At 49.3% G+C, this 16140-nt stretch overlaps 1 protein-coding gene across 2 annotated transcripts in view; it reads right to left on the bottom strand.

The window, feature by feature from the left end:
• GPR161 (G protein-coupled receptor 161) overlaps positions 1-16140 on the bottom strand; it is a 57587-nt gene continuing 41447 nt past the window's right edge. For both annotated transcript variants that reach the window (XM_017952190.3, XM_021930844.2), the window contains exons 4-6: positions 11027-11131; positions 8046-8165; positions 1-6235 (exon numbers count right to left, since the gene is read on the bottom strand). In XM_017952190.3, coding sequence (XP_017807679.2) covers positions 5970-6235; positions 8046-8165; positions 11027-11131 — 491 coding nt within the window. In that variant the 3' untranslated portion in view covers positions 1-5969. The remainder of the gene's footprint in view (positions 6236-8045; positions 8166-11026; positions 11132-16140) is intronic.

Here is a 16140-nt window from a genome sequence, read left to right as displayed (position 1 = left end):
TACACATACCAAAAACATTTAATCAGGTAAACAAAAATTCCAAATACACTGTTGCTTGTTTATAAATGTTGATTTATAATAATCCTAAAGATTTTTTAACCTTAAAAAAATTATCCAAAGACTTCAAGTTAAATATATTTCAGGATTAGCCTGGGATTTTTGTTTTTTGAAGGTTGGTTTTTAACTACTTCTGCATCCAGGGGTCTGTTATCAGAACACAACACAGTCCTCTGTCCCTTAAGCATGCAGGTTCCTTCCGCTGCTCTCGGTGTGACCTTGTCTGCCCCGGCCTGTGGTCCTCCCTAGGACTGTCTTTTCCTCTGGGAGGACTGACTCACTAGGGATTTGTGGTATTTCAAACTAATGAAAAAAGGAAAAACAAAAGTGGCATTTGATTCCTAAGCTATTAATACTGCCCAGGAAAATGCTTGCTGAGAGAAATGAACACAGCTTTGTGTATTGCATTCTAAAAATAACACTGACCAAAATTGTGCTTTTGTAATCTTGTGCAGATTTGAGTTTGTGCTTTGATATTTTCAAAGGAATCTTCAAGGTATTGGAAATACTTTGGAAGCCAAATACTTTCCAGTGAATCCAGTCACTTTCCTTGGGCCTTCAGTGTTTTTAGGTCTGGCCAGCAGATATTAAAATATCTCCCAACATCCTTGGTTTATAACAGTTCTACCTACCTAATAAAGCTCTGCTGGCCTGTTCTACGATATTGATGACTCTTAACTATCCCTCATCTCCTTGACCTGTAAGACTGGCTCCTTGCTTTTCTCAGCCCCTTGGCCAAGACTTGGAGTTTGGCTCTGACTCTGGCTTAACTTAGAGACCTCAGACAATGTCCCTGGATTCTGTGTCCCCTCTCCCAACCCACAAGGACAGTATGGCTCTGCTCCTTCTTGTAGGCATATATGGCTGATGACAGCCATTCTCCTTTGCCTACAGTGAAAACGGTAATCTCCTCTCTCCCACGGGCTCCCTCTGTATTGTGGGTAGCATCCTTGCCCTGCCTCTTAGGGGCTTGGAGGATTAGGGATTCTGTGAACCCAAGAGTCACAGCCAGGCAGTCTCTTTGCCACTACAGGACAGAGCTGTCCTCAGCAACCAAGGGCATTTCTCAGGGAGAATGTCCTTTCTGGACTATGAGGAAGGTCAAGCTGTATTTGTGCTATGATATGGAAGTTTACACCAGGCCCCGGGGGTTTGATCATCTTTGACAGTCATTCAGGACAAACCAGAATGATTTTATCTTTGTACAAACAGGCCAGTAGCATAAAGGATAGACTTTTTCTTTCTTTTTTTGTTTTTTAGGTGGAGTTTTGCTCTTGTTTCCCAGGCTGGAGTGCAATGGCGCGATCTCGGCTCACTGCAACCTCCACCGCCTGGGTTCAAGTGATTCTCCTGTCTCGGGCTCCCGAGTAGCTGGGATTACAGGTGCCCACCATCACGTGCAGCTAATTTTGTATTTTTAGTAGAGATGGGGTTTTTCCATATTGGTCAGGTTGGTCTTGAACTCCCGACCTCTGGTGATCTGCCCGTCTCGGCCCCCCAAAGTGCTGGGATTACAGGCTTGAGCCACCGCGCCCGGCCAAGGATAGACATTTTTAATAGAAAATCTCATTTTGGATCCCTTAGACCTCTCAAGTTCCAGAAGCTACTTAGCCTTTCCTCCCCGCTCTCTATTGACTTCTGTTCCTCACCACGTCCCTGCTTTCCCGAAAGTCCTTCCTTGCTGTGCAACAAATATGACAATTCCCAAGGTAACAACCTTTAATACCTCCCATCTAGGATAGCAGTTATATTTTCAAGATTCTCGCTTTGTTATAGAGATCCCTATAAAACAAGAATAATACACCCTCCCCACAGATAACTGTGAAGAAACACCAGTGGCTCAGCTTCAGCTGCACCCCAGGCATTGTGCTGATGCTTTCCAAGTATTTCCTCATAGAATCCAGACAATCGCCCTGCGACGGAGGCCTCCTTCAGTTCTGTGTCTCCACATAGAAACAGATGACAAAACTTCCCTTCACAGATGAGGAAACTCATAAGTAGAAAATACCTGCTTGAAAACACCCAGGTAGTAAGTGGAAGTACAGGATCTGAGCTCATGACTTAACCAGACCTACTCTTCACCATCCTCACTATATCACATCTGCACTGGAGTGAAATGAGATAAAACATTTGGAAGTACCTAACACAGCACCAAACACATCATAGGCCCTCAAATGTCAAGCAGGTCAGGCCCACAGTAGGCATTCACATGCCAGCTCACTGCCTCCTCTGGACAGCCACATCATCCTCACAGTTCCTTCCAGACAGGACACAGCCAGGGCTCAAGGCTGGACATATGTCGTGAATGTGTCTTGTGGTCCATCCAGAGACATGTCTAATCTGCAAGTATCTAAGAGGCATATTGTCGGGATGGAAAATACTCATACAGGTCAACCTGAACAGACTAACAATCTGTCATTGTATCAAAGCACTTTTCCTCCCTCTCCTGTCTCAACCCAAATTCCTTAGCCTATCTATTGCAAATATTTAGTCTCACTGGTTGTTCAGTTGTTTACAGAAAGACCACATAGTAGCTCCTCAAATAAGAATCAAGGAACATTGGCACTAGATGGCCCTTGTCTTACACTCCTCAACTCTGCTTCTCCAGGAGCAGTGATCTACCTAAGATCACTCAGTGGCAATACCTGTGAACCTGGATGAGGTCATGCACGTAAGCAGGCTAGCCAGGTGGTCCTTGGTCACCAAGGCCGTGGACTACACCATGAGGGCAAAGGAATTCAAAACAAGAGCGCTGAGCCAGAGGCAAACAAGCTCTCAGGTTCATCCTTAGCTCTGCACAGCCACACCGCTGCCACCTAGTGTCCAAGGGCCTGAACTTCAGTCTTGGTGCCTCTGCCCGGGAAAATGGCTGTGTTGAGCTGTGCGTGTGCTCTGTAATGTGGGACTACCAATGCCTTCCGGGTCAAAACAACCCCAAACCTGGTATCTGTGGCATAGCACAGGGACCCAGTAAGGCGGAAATCTCAATGAGAGAGACAGAGATGGGCAGCAGTCCTAAATGTGGTCTTGTCAAAATCAGAAGACACAGGACTGAGGTGTTTAAGCTAACAAGTAGCCAAATGTCCCATGTGCCACTGTCCATGTGGCCCCATCCGGAACTGCCATTGCATGGCAGTTTACAGCTAATGGACCTGGGTTTAGTGGGGGCACTGGGGGTTTCGACCTTCTGCACTAGTGGCAGATACCCTCAAAAATGCCTCTTGGGAACTTCAGAATGTGTGAAAATTCTTTTCCTTCTCCCCCACCCGCCCCTTCTCTCTCTCTCTCTCTCTAGCTGAATAAAGACAAATTTGAATTCCTGAATATGAAAAATATGGTTCTAGCTGCCAAATATCCTTCCAGACTTAGCTCAAACTATCACCTACCTCCTGGAGCCATCCCTGACTCCGTAGTTGGAAGTACCCACCTCCCTCCGAAGCCACACTTCTTTGTATAACCACGACTTGACTTTGCTAGTTATTAGAATCGGTATCCCTCAGGTCCTGCTCCCTAAGTCAGAGTGCACACTGCAGTGGTATTGCCTACAGAGCCTAGCCTGGTGCTTTGCACACAGTGGATGGGCAGTGTCTGGTAGATGACTAAATGAATTGGACCTCAGTTAAAAAAGGGAAACACAGTGAATCATTTTGTGAAATGCAGTATTTCTAGATTTATTTAAATTCCATACTATCTCAGCTAGTGTGGGGTCAGTGGGGGAGTGGGAGGCTGTTTCCGGATTCTTTTCCTAGAGCCCAGTCTAGTACAGTCGGGAGCATTCTCCAACCCTCAGGTTTCAAAGCCAAGCCGCTGCACTCAAGAACGCCTGCACCTAACCAGCCACCCATCCTAGAGATAAAGGTCTCTTTGTCCTGCTCCACCTCTGTGCACACTAGTTGATCAGGAATACGGTCCCTTCAGAAAGTAGACAAGTGCTAGAAAAAATATATACAGGGAATATATATAGAAAACGTGAACCACACGCAGATATAGGAATGCCATCCAGTGATGGAAGCGGAGTATCTGACCTGCACAGGTGAACCTGCCCTCTGCTCCTTCCCACTCCCATCCAAGAGCTAGGCCAGCGCCTGGCATCCAGTGACCCAGAATAGTTGTTGAGTTCAATCACCACAGGTAGCAAGACTCCAGTCCTCATGAAAGGTCTTTTACAAACTGCAGACCAGCGGACCAGCTAACCATTGGTTTCTGCCACACAACACAAAAACGCTACCTCACCAGGAGCTAGCTAGGCCCCAAAGAAAACAGCACAAGGGTAATTCACTTTCTAGAATAGCTGCCTCTTAGCAACCAGCAAGATCTCCTTGGAATCTACCTTCTGCCAACCAAAGCAGAGAAGTCCTGAACTTACTTAGTCATGCAGGCTCAAGGGCAGACGCAAGAGGAGATCCAATGGCTTCCCAAGTCATCACAGCGATTACTCCAGGACCGAACTTCAACTGCTGTTCCAACTCAAAGGGAGGAGAAGAGAGGTCTAACCATCCCAATCACATTCTTGGACTTCCCCTTCCGAGATGGTGACCCTGCCCCTCATGCATCTGGGTGGCTGGCATTCTATCCAGATTGTGCTCTGATGGACAGTGCAGACAAGGCCACAGAACCTTGATCTGGCTGCACTTCACATGTACATGAGCAACCACACTCCAAAGTTATACGAAGGTCAGTCCCTGGGTCTGCTTTTGTGTTTTACCTATCTCTGCTTTACAAATCCCGAGAACACCAAAGATCAGAGCCGGAAATGATCTTGGAGATCATTCAATCCAACTCCACTCTGTTTTCCCACTTTACAGAGGACCTACAGAGGTGACAGGATGTCCCAAATGACATGTGCATACAAAGACAGAGCTGGGCCAATAACCCAGGTTGCTGCCTCTGGGCCCAGGGCTGCTTCTATCTTATTTTATGCCAGGCTTGTAATAATAGTAACTGTTGCTCTTGGGAGTGTGCCATGCAGAGCCAAGGCCAGCTATTTTCACTGGTCACTCAAACATCACACATAGAATCTCTTTAATGAGGCTTTCCCATGTGAACAAATTCCCTTCAATAATAACAGTTTCTCTATTTCCTGGCTGTGCTTGGCACTACAGTCCCATTCAGTCCTGGTAAAACAGTGGTACATCTTAAATTGATTTTTTTTTTTTAATTCTGGAAATGGAACACTTACTATCTGCCCTTCCTCTTGTCTTTTATAGTGGTTTCTCCCTTTTGAAATACCACAGAACTTGTCAGTAGGGAAGTGGGCAAGGTGGGCCGGTCAAGAGGCATGTGGCTGTTCCTATTAGCACCAGCAGGTGGCGCCACTGAGGACCGCTTCGCCCTACTCCTGGGTGCTCGCTCTGCGGACCAGTCCTAGAACTGAGGGTCCCACACTGCCCGCATCAACCATGTAGAAGCACCAGGATGGTCGCGTGTCATTAGGAAGAAGTGCTGTGTCATCCTCCACAGTACACTGGGGAGGGTTGTCCTCCTGAGGCCTCTGGCACAGTGCACGGCTGGACTCCCAGCACACAGTGTGAAGAAGAGGAAATGATGCATGTGGGGGTCTCCTTCCAAGCCCTTTGTCTCTGGTCCTCCCATGCCCCACCTCCCAAAAAGCCACAGCCACATCTCTATATATTTTTTTTGTTTGTTTTTTGTTTTTTTGGCTTTAGATGCTTCTGGTCCCATCACTGGGACCTAAAAGAAGCTCACATGTGGTCTCTGGAAACGCTGAAGCCGTGGGCTGTAGACATTATTTTCAGTCCTTGTCCTGGTGGCTGCACACCAGATGCTGTTCCTTCCCTGTGTGTGGCCAGCTGTACACTGTGACCTGCTCCCAAGGCCGTGACACAGGCGGTGATGGGAACTCCTCCCCGGGCAGGCCTCTCGGGCTGCAGCCCCAGGGCACCCTGAGGCCCTCATCTCTGCTCGGCAGCTAAAACATCCCCTTCTTCAATGCTCTGCAATGGCAGCCTCTGGCTCGCAAGAGTTCTGCTGCCTCGGCGGCCCCCAAAGCCTGCTCCTGGGACAGTCCGTGCCGTGAGCAAGACCCCTGGCAAAGCCTCCTCCCCAAATAAGTTGATTTTGGCTTCGGCCTCAATGGCTTTGGCCAAGCTTGCTGCGTAACTGTCCAAGGACTTGTGTACTTCAGCTTTCACATGAAGAATCGAGTTCTTGGCAGCTTCTGAGGGAGAAGGCAGAAAAGAAAGTCAGCTGAGGAGCCAGGCCTGGGGACGACCTTGGGGACAAGCTGCTGCTGCTCCACCACCCCAGGGAGGGAGACAAACCACAGTTAAGGGCGTGGGTTTCAAAGTTCGATTCCTAGGCCAAAAGCTTTGACTCCCTGACTTCCTACCTGGGAAATCTTAGAAAAAGTATCTAACTAGCCTCAGCTTCCTCATCTGTAAAGAGAAGATAATAAGACACCTCTTACTGCAAAAAGTTACTGTGATAACTAAAGGAGATAATTCTTTCTAAGATGTCTGGCCTATGTCTGGCCCATAGAAAAGACTTGATATTTTCTACTAATGCTAACCAACATTTTTACATCTTTGAAAGAGTATTCTGGTCTTCGAGCTCCCTGAAGCAGTGTAATATCTATGTCCATAAACTTCCACAAACCCTAATGTCACTCTCTCCTCTCCATATTTGCTCAGAGATTCCCCATGCAGAACCTCAAGGTTCCGAGCCATGCAGAACCTCAAGGCTGGACATGACATTACAGGTTCAAGCCCCCTCCCAGGATTAGGAGCCCTAAACTAAAATGAACAGAAGTGAGAGAGCGGGGAGCCCTTCAATTTCACACCCTGTGCCCTGTTACTATTAACTCATTCCCTATTTTCTCTGGACATTTCAGGGGAACAATTTATCCTCTCCTTATATTTTCTGGAGAGTAGGCAACCTGTACCCCACTCTCCAAGAGGGGAAGACTGGAGGGGCCTCCGGCCACTCTCTGCCCTGCCGCTCACTCGTGGAGGGGAGAACCCCTGGCAGGGCCTTGCTCTTGCACCGCCTGGAGGGTGCCTTTGGAGCTGCCACGCCCACAAAACAGGCGTGATGGGGCAAGTGTGGTCCTACGTGGGCTGGGGGGTTGGGGAGCATTTCATTCATTTTTTCCTATAGAAGGGCAATGTATTATAAAGCCCATGAGGCTGCTCGCCCAGGCTCTGTTCTATAATCTGCTTTGCCAGTGAAGCGAATGATCTGTTTTCCACCTCCGACCTCTGTGACAACCTCTCCATTCATTCTGAACTCAGGGAGGGGTGTGGAGATGAGATGTGATTAATTATGAACCTAAAACTCTGACAGAGGCCATATTTATTTCCATATTCAACATTTCTGAAGAGCCTCCTTACATCGCACAGCCCCTGGACTCCACCAAATCCATAGCCCAGTCATGTTGGTATCTGGATGGCTCTTGTCACTCTCCTAATCAGCATGTCTGGATGGGAAATGAATTCCAAGTTCCAGAGTAAACAACAGCGCTGGGGGTGAGTGGGGAAGAGATGGAGTGGAAAAACATAGGGATTGGTCTGCGGCAGAACTCATTCTCCTCACAGGACCCAAGGGCCATCACCGCTGTAGGAGCGATGCACAAGCAAGATGGCAGCTTCGGCCTCCAGTAAAGCAGACACACTCATTGGGCCATTATTTCATTTTCCACAGGAGGAAACTGAGGCTCGGGGAGAGCAGGTTCAGTTATAACCATACCTCACCCAGTATCTGGGCTGTGTGTATGAACACATGTGCGGGGGGTGTGTGTGTGTGTGGAGTTTGACAGCCATTGGTTGCCCAGCCTTCGATGCTGCTTGCTCTGAGAGCTGGGTGCCTAAGGACTTAGGTGAGACCAACAGGGCTGGGAGTAACCAGGGAGTGGGCAAAGGGATGGAGCCCTGGCATATTCCGGGACGGGAGCCAGTCTGAGCCAAGGAATTGTCCTAAGATCCTTTCTGTTTCCCTATGTTTTCTTGAAGCAATCAGTCACAGAAACCAACCTTTGATTTGTTCCACTTCATCCTCAAATGTCACTGAGCTCCTTCTCTTGGGTGGGCAAGTGCAGTGAGAGGGAGGGTTGTCATCAGACGTGTAGTCCTCAAGCAGCATCATATCTGTCCCTAAAACAACAGGCAGAATGCACATATATAACTACAATCCAAAGTCTTCCTGGCCTCTTCTCCCCTCTCAACACCCCTTCCACCCCTCTCTCCCGTTCATCCAAACCCATCATCAAGGGCAGGTGACCGTGCCACAGCACGCACCCAAGAAACACTCGCCTGTCATCCCATTTCAGCGAGTTTGCAGACAGCCGGTGGGGCTGCTTCAGCCACACAGAAAATGCGGCCAAGTTATCTGAAGTAGGGGCTGTGTGCCTCAATGGCCAGACCCCAGAAGCACGGCATCTGCCGGCCCAGCGTGGAAGGGAAGTGGGGAGAAGGGCCGAGTGGAGGAGAGGGTCCTACTAAAAGGAACTTGATATTCTGAGTGATTCTTCTTACAGTCTGAATTTCTATCACCACAGTTAAAATATGTTGTACTAAATAAACACTTAAATCTCCAAAACGTAGAGTTCTTTGGGGATCAAAAAATAATTGACAAATATACCCCTAAAAAGCGGGGAAATAAAGATAGAAGGTCAGGGAAGTCCTCCTAGGGATAGGTGGGCAGAGTGGGCAGAGGGAGGAAGATGGAACAGAGGGAAGGGAGGGAAGGAAGGGCTGAAATGGGACACTCAATGGTGCTCTTGCCCCACACTAGGGCCAGTGTCAGATCCAGCCCCGTTCTTAGCTTCCAGCTTTCAACCCATCAAGGCCTGGAAGCTCAGAATATAAGGAAGAAAGGGAAACCTAGAGCTCTTTAGATGCTGTTTCAGAGCACCTCGCAGAGGTGTGATTACCTGACACACAGAAGAAACGGTCCTCTGGGAGGTAGAATACGGTGGTTAAACACATAGGCTCGGGTCGGACAGACCTGGAATCACTGGTGGGTTATTTAATGCCTCAGTATCTTTCCATGTCTGTAAACCTGGGGTCATCATTCAGTTTACCTCACGGAGTTGTGGGGATTTTGAGTTAAGACATGTAAACATCCAGCACAGTGCTTGCACACAGCAAGGGCTAAATCGAGGGCCGTCATTCCTGATAAGGACACAGCGAACAAAGGGCAGGGCTGAGACTCACACCAGGTCTGTGTGCCCTGAAGCCCATGCTCTTTCTTCCGCCTACAATGCTTTCCCCTCACTCCTTGCGCTGGGGCACCTGCCACGTATGCTTCAGCTTTCGACATCGCATGCTCAGAGCAGCCTCTCTAACTCCCCTACCCATAGCAGCCCACTTGCTCCCACTCCACTGGGGCTTCCCCTTTCACAGCTCTCAACACATTCATCATCTTTCAAAGCCAGTTGTATAGAGATGTAATTCACATGCCATGTAACCGACTCATTTAAAGTATACAATTCAATGACAATTGTATACTTTACAATCTTTATATACTTTACAGCTCAGTATTTTATGAACTGAAGCTTCCACAACAGTGGCAGTTCACCACTGTGCCCCCAGCACCTGGCACAGGGTCTGGCCAAGGCAGGAACGTGGCAAATATCTGCCGAATGAATGAATGTGGCAGTGCCTCTGGATCCCTTTAGCTGTCTGAGAACAGAGAAGCAGTCTGGGGAGTAACAGAGACTTTCCTTAACTCACACGAGGGACTCAGGCCTAGAGGGCAGGGTGTGATCAGTGCTTCATATATGACTCGTGTGGTGCGGGGCCCTCTGGGTTGCCAGGTAAGAAATTTTCCAAGGAAAACTCTCCATGACTAAGAGAGGTCACGGACTGGTCCCAGTGCCAACCCCAAGGCTCACTCCTGAGTTCCATGACACAGGCTCAGGCGCAGCCCTGGAGCACTCACGGGGAACAGGAAACACAGGTCAAGTCAGAGATGATTTTTCAAAGGCTCCCAAGGGCAAAGATGGAGAAGCTGGGAGCGGCAGACCCACGGCCAGGCTTGCGGCTTTGTGCTCCCGGCTTCAGCAGCACTCCCTCCAGGCGCCAGTGCACCAACAGCCAGACCAGGGATGGGCAGCAGGTGTGGCCAGACACCCTGGCTCTTCCTCAGCAATGTGGAGCCATGGGTGTGACTGACAGAGAGGCACTCCCTGCCTCTGCCCATGCACCTCTGCCCAGGGCCTCCTGCGGCTCTAACAGCGTGCTTCCATCACAGGATACAGCATCTGCAGCTCCCCACATCCCCACCTCCCCGGTGCCATGGCTCTGATGCCAGGAAGCCGATCGCTCAGACAAGGAGCAGCCCTGGGTTTGCAAGATCCTTTAGGCAGAGGCTAAAGGGAGGGCTCCGCAGGACTTGTGGTGGAGATGCATTTCTACAGGGAGACTAAGTTTCATATCAAAGGACAGGGAGTGAGGCGACAAGGCCAGCTGACCTTGCTGGAGGGCTCCCTCTGTGCCAAGAACAAGATGAGTGCTGCACATTCATTAGGTCTCTCTCAATTCTCACAGCTGCCCTGTGACAGGGATTAGTACCCCGATTTCACAGATGGGGAAAGTTGAGGGTTTGGGAGGAGATCATGCAACTTGCTTGAGATAACACAGCTCTTAAAAAGCCAACTGGAGACTGAAGACCAGGCAGACTGACTCCAGGCCCTTCTGGGCCAGTGCTTATTATCATCATTTCTCATTTTAACTTTGCAAAGGCTTTCACTCACTTTCAACCCCCTAATAACACGGTGTGGCAGAGAGAACAGGAACTGAGAACCCCATTTTGTAGAGGAAGAAACTGAGACACAGGAAAGCTGAAAAGTCAAAGCCATGACTGGAAACCCAGACTTACGATTCTCACCTCCCACCCACTGTGGGAAATGCCCCTCGGCCAGCTCTTGAGCCTGCACTGGGGAAACGACATGGGGGAAACGCGACACGGGGAAAACGCAACAGGCGAGAGGCTTATAAAGCACACAGGTTACCTGAGTCCTGGGAGCAGCTGAAGCCAGTGTCCCCCGTGCTGCTGCTGTGCCCCAGGGGCTGTCCGCCTGCCATGAGCGCCGTGAGGTGTGGGGACAGGCCCAGGTCTGAAAGACAAAATTGGCATTGACAACACAATCACACCCTGCAAGGAGAGGCCGCAGCCTCCGTTTCCCCACAGACCCATCTCCTGCCCTCCTGCTCGCCCTTGCAAAACTCACTCTCAACTCCCTGAAAGACAGGAGAGCTTAGCTGCTCCCTCCCAGCTCGCCCCTCTCTTCTGTCCCACTGTGTCAGCAGCACTCACTGGGTTCCCCCAAAGGGGAAACTCTCCTGACAATGTCAAACACCACCAAGGTGATGACAGAGGGCCAGGGAGCAAAATCAAAAAACAGACAAACAGAACACCAAGGCAGGCAGGAGGGAAAATGTGAGGTGAGAAGATCTTCCTGTTAAAGATGGAGGGTTCCACCCCACACTTACCTCCTGAAATCCTACTTGAATTATCAAAGAGGGATTTTTAAGAGGCTTACACCCCAAAGGAAGGAGAGAATTTCTGTCAGCTGGAAAGCAGATGGGTGAGAGTGATAAGCTGACCTGGAATGGAGAACTGAGGTTGGCAATGGGGAGGTTTGGGAGAAGCAGGCTTCACCAGGCTCCCAAAACTCAGGAACGGGGTTGGGGGGTAGGGGCCAGGAGAGAAAGTCTCCCCAAGAAGCAGCTGGCCCTTCTACTGCTCTTCCCCAGGCTAGGCCTCGGGCGCCAGAGCCCAGTGTTGGTAGAAGAGGACAGTGAGCCCCGGGCACAGCTGCACCAGAAGTGACACAGTGAAAACTGAGGGTATTGTGGAAATTTACGTATTAAATAGTGGGACCCTGGCCCCTTGTCCCACTTAACCTGGCCTGGAGACTGGAGAACTCTTCCCTGGGAAAATCCACCAAGCCTAGAGAAAAGACTCACAGGCACTGAGAGTCAGGCGCCTGTGAAATGGCCCTGCCAGACCAACCCCCAGTCAGGAAGCCTGCCTGCAACCCCACCACCCAGGGCTTCCCTGTGGTTTTCTAGGCCCTCGTTATTGGAGGTGAAGGGGTGCCCAAGGATCACTAGACATTTAAGAGAAGGTACTAGCGTGAAAGACAGAGATGGGAAAAAAGAAAAGAAAAATGGACCTCGGAAGATTCAATGCAGGGAGCTTAAGAAACCAAATATTACAATGGGTCATCCTCAGAATGTTAGGAAAATAAAAAAAGAGCTGCAGGCTACGAGAAAAGGAACATGGAGATAACAAAACGCTCTTAGAAATTAAAAACAAGGCACAAGAAGTCAAAGTCCTCAGATCTCATGAAGAAGATCCACTGCCTGGCAGATTCTGTGGTCTGTTGCAAAGGACACTCTTGCATTTTATGATACACTCACAGATAGGAGGAGACCCCATTCCTTCATTCTACCCCAATTCTTCAGAGGTTACAAGGCAATAGAATGCACTTTCTCCTTCCTCCCTGGAGCCAAGGGGGACATGGGGTGGGCAGGAGGGGCGGTCACAGCAGGCTTCTCTCAGAACTTCCCTCTCCCTGCTTTTGGGAATCCTGCTTTTGCAAGGGGCCTTCCCCTTGACTGGGGGTTGCTATAGGGATTGGGGACCAGAAAGGCTCCAATCCTCTTCCCCACACATGACCATCCCCCCAAGGTCTCGGCCTGGGAACATGACTGTTCAGCAGGAGGCCTGGCTTAGGGAGCAGAGCCTGTGGGGGCATCGCCTGCCAGCTGGGATGGCTGAAGCCGCAGCGGGTTTTGGACACCATCTCTGAGGCTGCGGTGAAGGCCAGGAACATGTCTTGGTCTGCACCAGTGGGAGGAATGGTCTGAGCCAGGCCAGTGTGGCTCAGCTAAAAGGTCTGGAAATGGGGCAGCCAGGTGGCATCCCTCTCCTCTGTGTTTATGCAGCATTTACCAGTGGAGGGTGGAGACAATTACCCCGAGATTGTTCACAGGCAACAATATATTTACTGGCTAAGCCCAATCCAGCCCCTCAAGAAAAAAGCACAAAGGCACAGGCTGGGTGAATCAGGTTTGTGGCTCTCCAGAGGCATGCGGTGGGCAAAAGTCACAGTGCTCTGAGAAGCTGAAAGAACAGGGGCATGATTTAAATTTGCAGGTACTTTGAGGTAACTAGGAGACCTCCTGATGCCACACACAGCAAAGGAGCTTAGGAAGGCAAGGGAGTGAATCCAAAGGCTCTGGGGTCGCCCTCCCTGCCCTTGAGCTAGGCCCTCTCAAGGAAGAACCTGGAGCGAGGAGCTTTCCCCTGGACAAACGTGAGTCAGTGTCCTTCGCAGGAGATAACGGGAAAGGCTCTATGCCCAGGAGCTTCAAGGGTCTCGTAAGGGCGGCATTTGGAGGGGGTGCTCCCTGATACTGCCTGGGTCACCCTCCCTGGCTGGGTAGAGGGGTGGTGCTCGGGTTCTCCAGCCTTGGCTGGAGTGAAGGTTCTGGGTTGGCCAGCGGAAGGGCGGGTGGAGGGGCTGCCTGCACTTTCTTCTGAAGCCTCTTCTTGACTCCCATTGCCAGTAGCCACAGTCAGCTTTGAATTGTGCTTTAGCATCCTAAGACCACCTGGCAGCATTTAGTAATGCCCATGCAGGGCTGACCTGTCCGCCACATGGTGGCGCTGCGTGGCAACCTCCAGGAAGTCCAGAGATCTAAATTCCTAAGTGACCTTCCCCATGGGAATTGGCTACGGAGACCTCACAAGCAGAAAGTATCTGGTGGCCCAGTGACATGTGGCACCCAGGGAAAGCCTAAGATTTTGTACTTCCTCACTTTGGGATAAACAGAACGAGAGAAGCAGAACCACTGATTATGGCTGAAATCTGTTAGATAGAAAGGACACACTGTCAAGTGCCCAGGAGACTCCTGACATCCAGGTCATCTGGGAAGCTCCAGAAATGTGTGGGATTCTGTTTCTGCCTTTGCTCATATGCACTACTTTTAGGAGAGCTTATTCCATTTACTTTGGTTAAACCTTTCCAAGTGCCCATACAAATTGAGAGGAACAGAACCAAGAAAAAACCTCCAAGCTGCTTCTTGCTGGCTTTGAGGCACATCAGATCATCCTTCGTGCCTCTAGTTAACACTAAGGTGAGCCAGTGGCAGGGGAAGTGATTAGGGTTTCAGAATCTGCTGCATATCAACGCCTTGCCCATAGAGGGTGTGGTCAGCCCTGGCTCAGACAGAGGGACCAGGGACACAAGGCAGAGGCCAGGGCTCTCTCCTGCAGTCAGAAAGCCATGGACAGCGCAGGGTGAGTGGCTGGGCTGGGGCACCACATTCTGCTTTGGTTCCCACACTCTTACTGATGCTGCTGCCTCCTCCTGGGATCAGGACCTTCGGGGAAGAACAAGAGGCACCATCCCTCAACCCCCGCCCCAGCTCCCATTCCGTGGAAAGGCCAATGACTTGGAACCCATCCCATAAGCTCTTCAGCCCACAAGCCTGCTTTCCCTCAATGAAGACGAGGCTGCCAGCTGCCTGGGATGTGCCAAACCGACCACAGCTGGTGTTTTCCGCCTGTGCTCACAGCTTCACCAGCTCTTCTAGGACACTTGCAAGTGACTTGCATGGAAAATATTGGCCCCAACAGCAGGTGTTTCTTTTTGTTCTATGAACCCTTTCCTGCTCCATTTTCTGTCCTCATTTTTTTTCCTTCCTCATTTTAACTTCATTGATATAGAGAACATCTATTATTTTTTCCCTAGAAGACAAGTGATTTTACAAAACCTGAACTAATACATTAATCAGTGAGATGAAGCCCAACATTGAATGGACTGCTGGGTTCCAGGTCATATGTGAAAATGTGGGCTTGCAACTGGCAGCGGTGGGCATCTCAGTGGTTAAAATACTGAGATACACAGACAGTTTTTTTCCTATGGTTAAAAGTCCCAGACTTCCTTCATCTCTTGGAACTAAAACTCCATCAGCCTGTGAAATAAATCAGTGATGCCAGTGTGTCTCATCGCCACATGGAAAGGATCTCCTGTCATCATTGCCACTGGGTGTGCATAATTAAGAGTTATTATTTCTTTCGCCCTCTTGAGAAGAAAAGTGGAAGACAGACCTCTCTATTTCATGAAGAGGAGAAATTAACTAGAGTGGTTTGAAGAGTTGCCCAAAGTCATCTGGCAAGAGATGAGGACTGTGGTCCGAGCTGAATGTCCTCCAAATCTCTCTCCCAGTGGCTCGGCCAGGTGATGGTCTCCCTTCAACTTGGCCCTAAAAATCCAGCTACTTGACCTCAAAACTACACAGTAAAAATGCTAGAGGGAAGATCCACAAATGTGTCCTGAGTCAGTGGGAGAGGGCCAAAGAGGAAACAGGGTATTTGCATCATCTCAAAGTATCTCCTCCGTTGTATTTACTAATTACAATGGGAAAATCAGCAGCTTTACTGTGGAGAAAGCTGACAGGCACCACCTTAACCGAGAGATCAAGGGCAACACAACTAGCAATAAGGCATATTGGCATATGTGCCCTCTGCTGTGATGTATAGGAAGGGCACATCACCCCTGTGGCATTCTTGCCAAAAATGGATAACCGCATTCTAATCTTGAGAAAGCATCAGATGAACACAAATTAAGGGGCACTCTATAAAATACCTGGTAAGTACTCTACAAAGCTGTCGATGTCATAAAAGACAAGGGAAGAATAAAGTATTGTCAAAGATTGACTAAAACAATATGGGATCCCGAGCTGGATCTTTGGACAAACAAAGGACATTAATGAAAAAACAGGTGAAATCTGAATCAAGTCTGTAGTTAATAGCACTGCCCCAATGTTAACGTTTTAGAGCTGATCACTGTGCTATGGTTTTTCAAGACAGTAACACGAGAGGAAGCTGGGTGTGTGGGAATTCTCTGTAGTGTTTTTCCACGTCTTCTCTAAATCTAAAATTATTTCAAAATAAAAAGTTTTAACAAAAAATGTAACTCCTAACTACAGTAATTCCTCCAGGTCCCATTAAAGATGGTGGGATTGTGTCCGGAAACCTGTGCACACTGGATCAGTCATCAGAGAAAGGAGCAGCCTCGCACATACAAGGCCATGTTTCAGTGGAGGGCTG

The sequence above is a fragment of the Papio anubis genome, chromosome 1, assembly GCF_008728515.1.
Source record: "Papio anubis isolate 15944 chromosome 1, Panubis1.0, whole genome shotgun sequence".
NCBI lineage: Eukaryota > Metazoa > Chordata > Mammalia > Primates > Cercopithecidae > Papio > Papio anubis.
The sequence above is the reverse complement of the archived record's forward strand: the minus strand, read 5'-3'. Positions and strand labels throughout refer to the sequence as shown.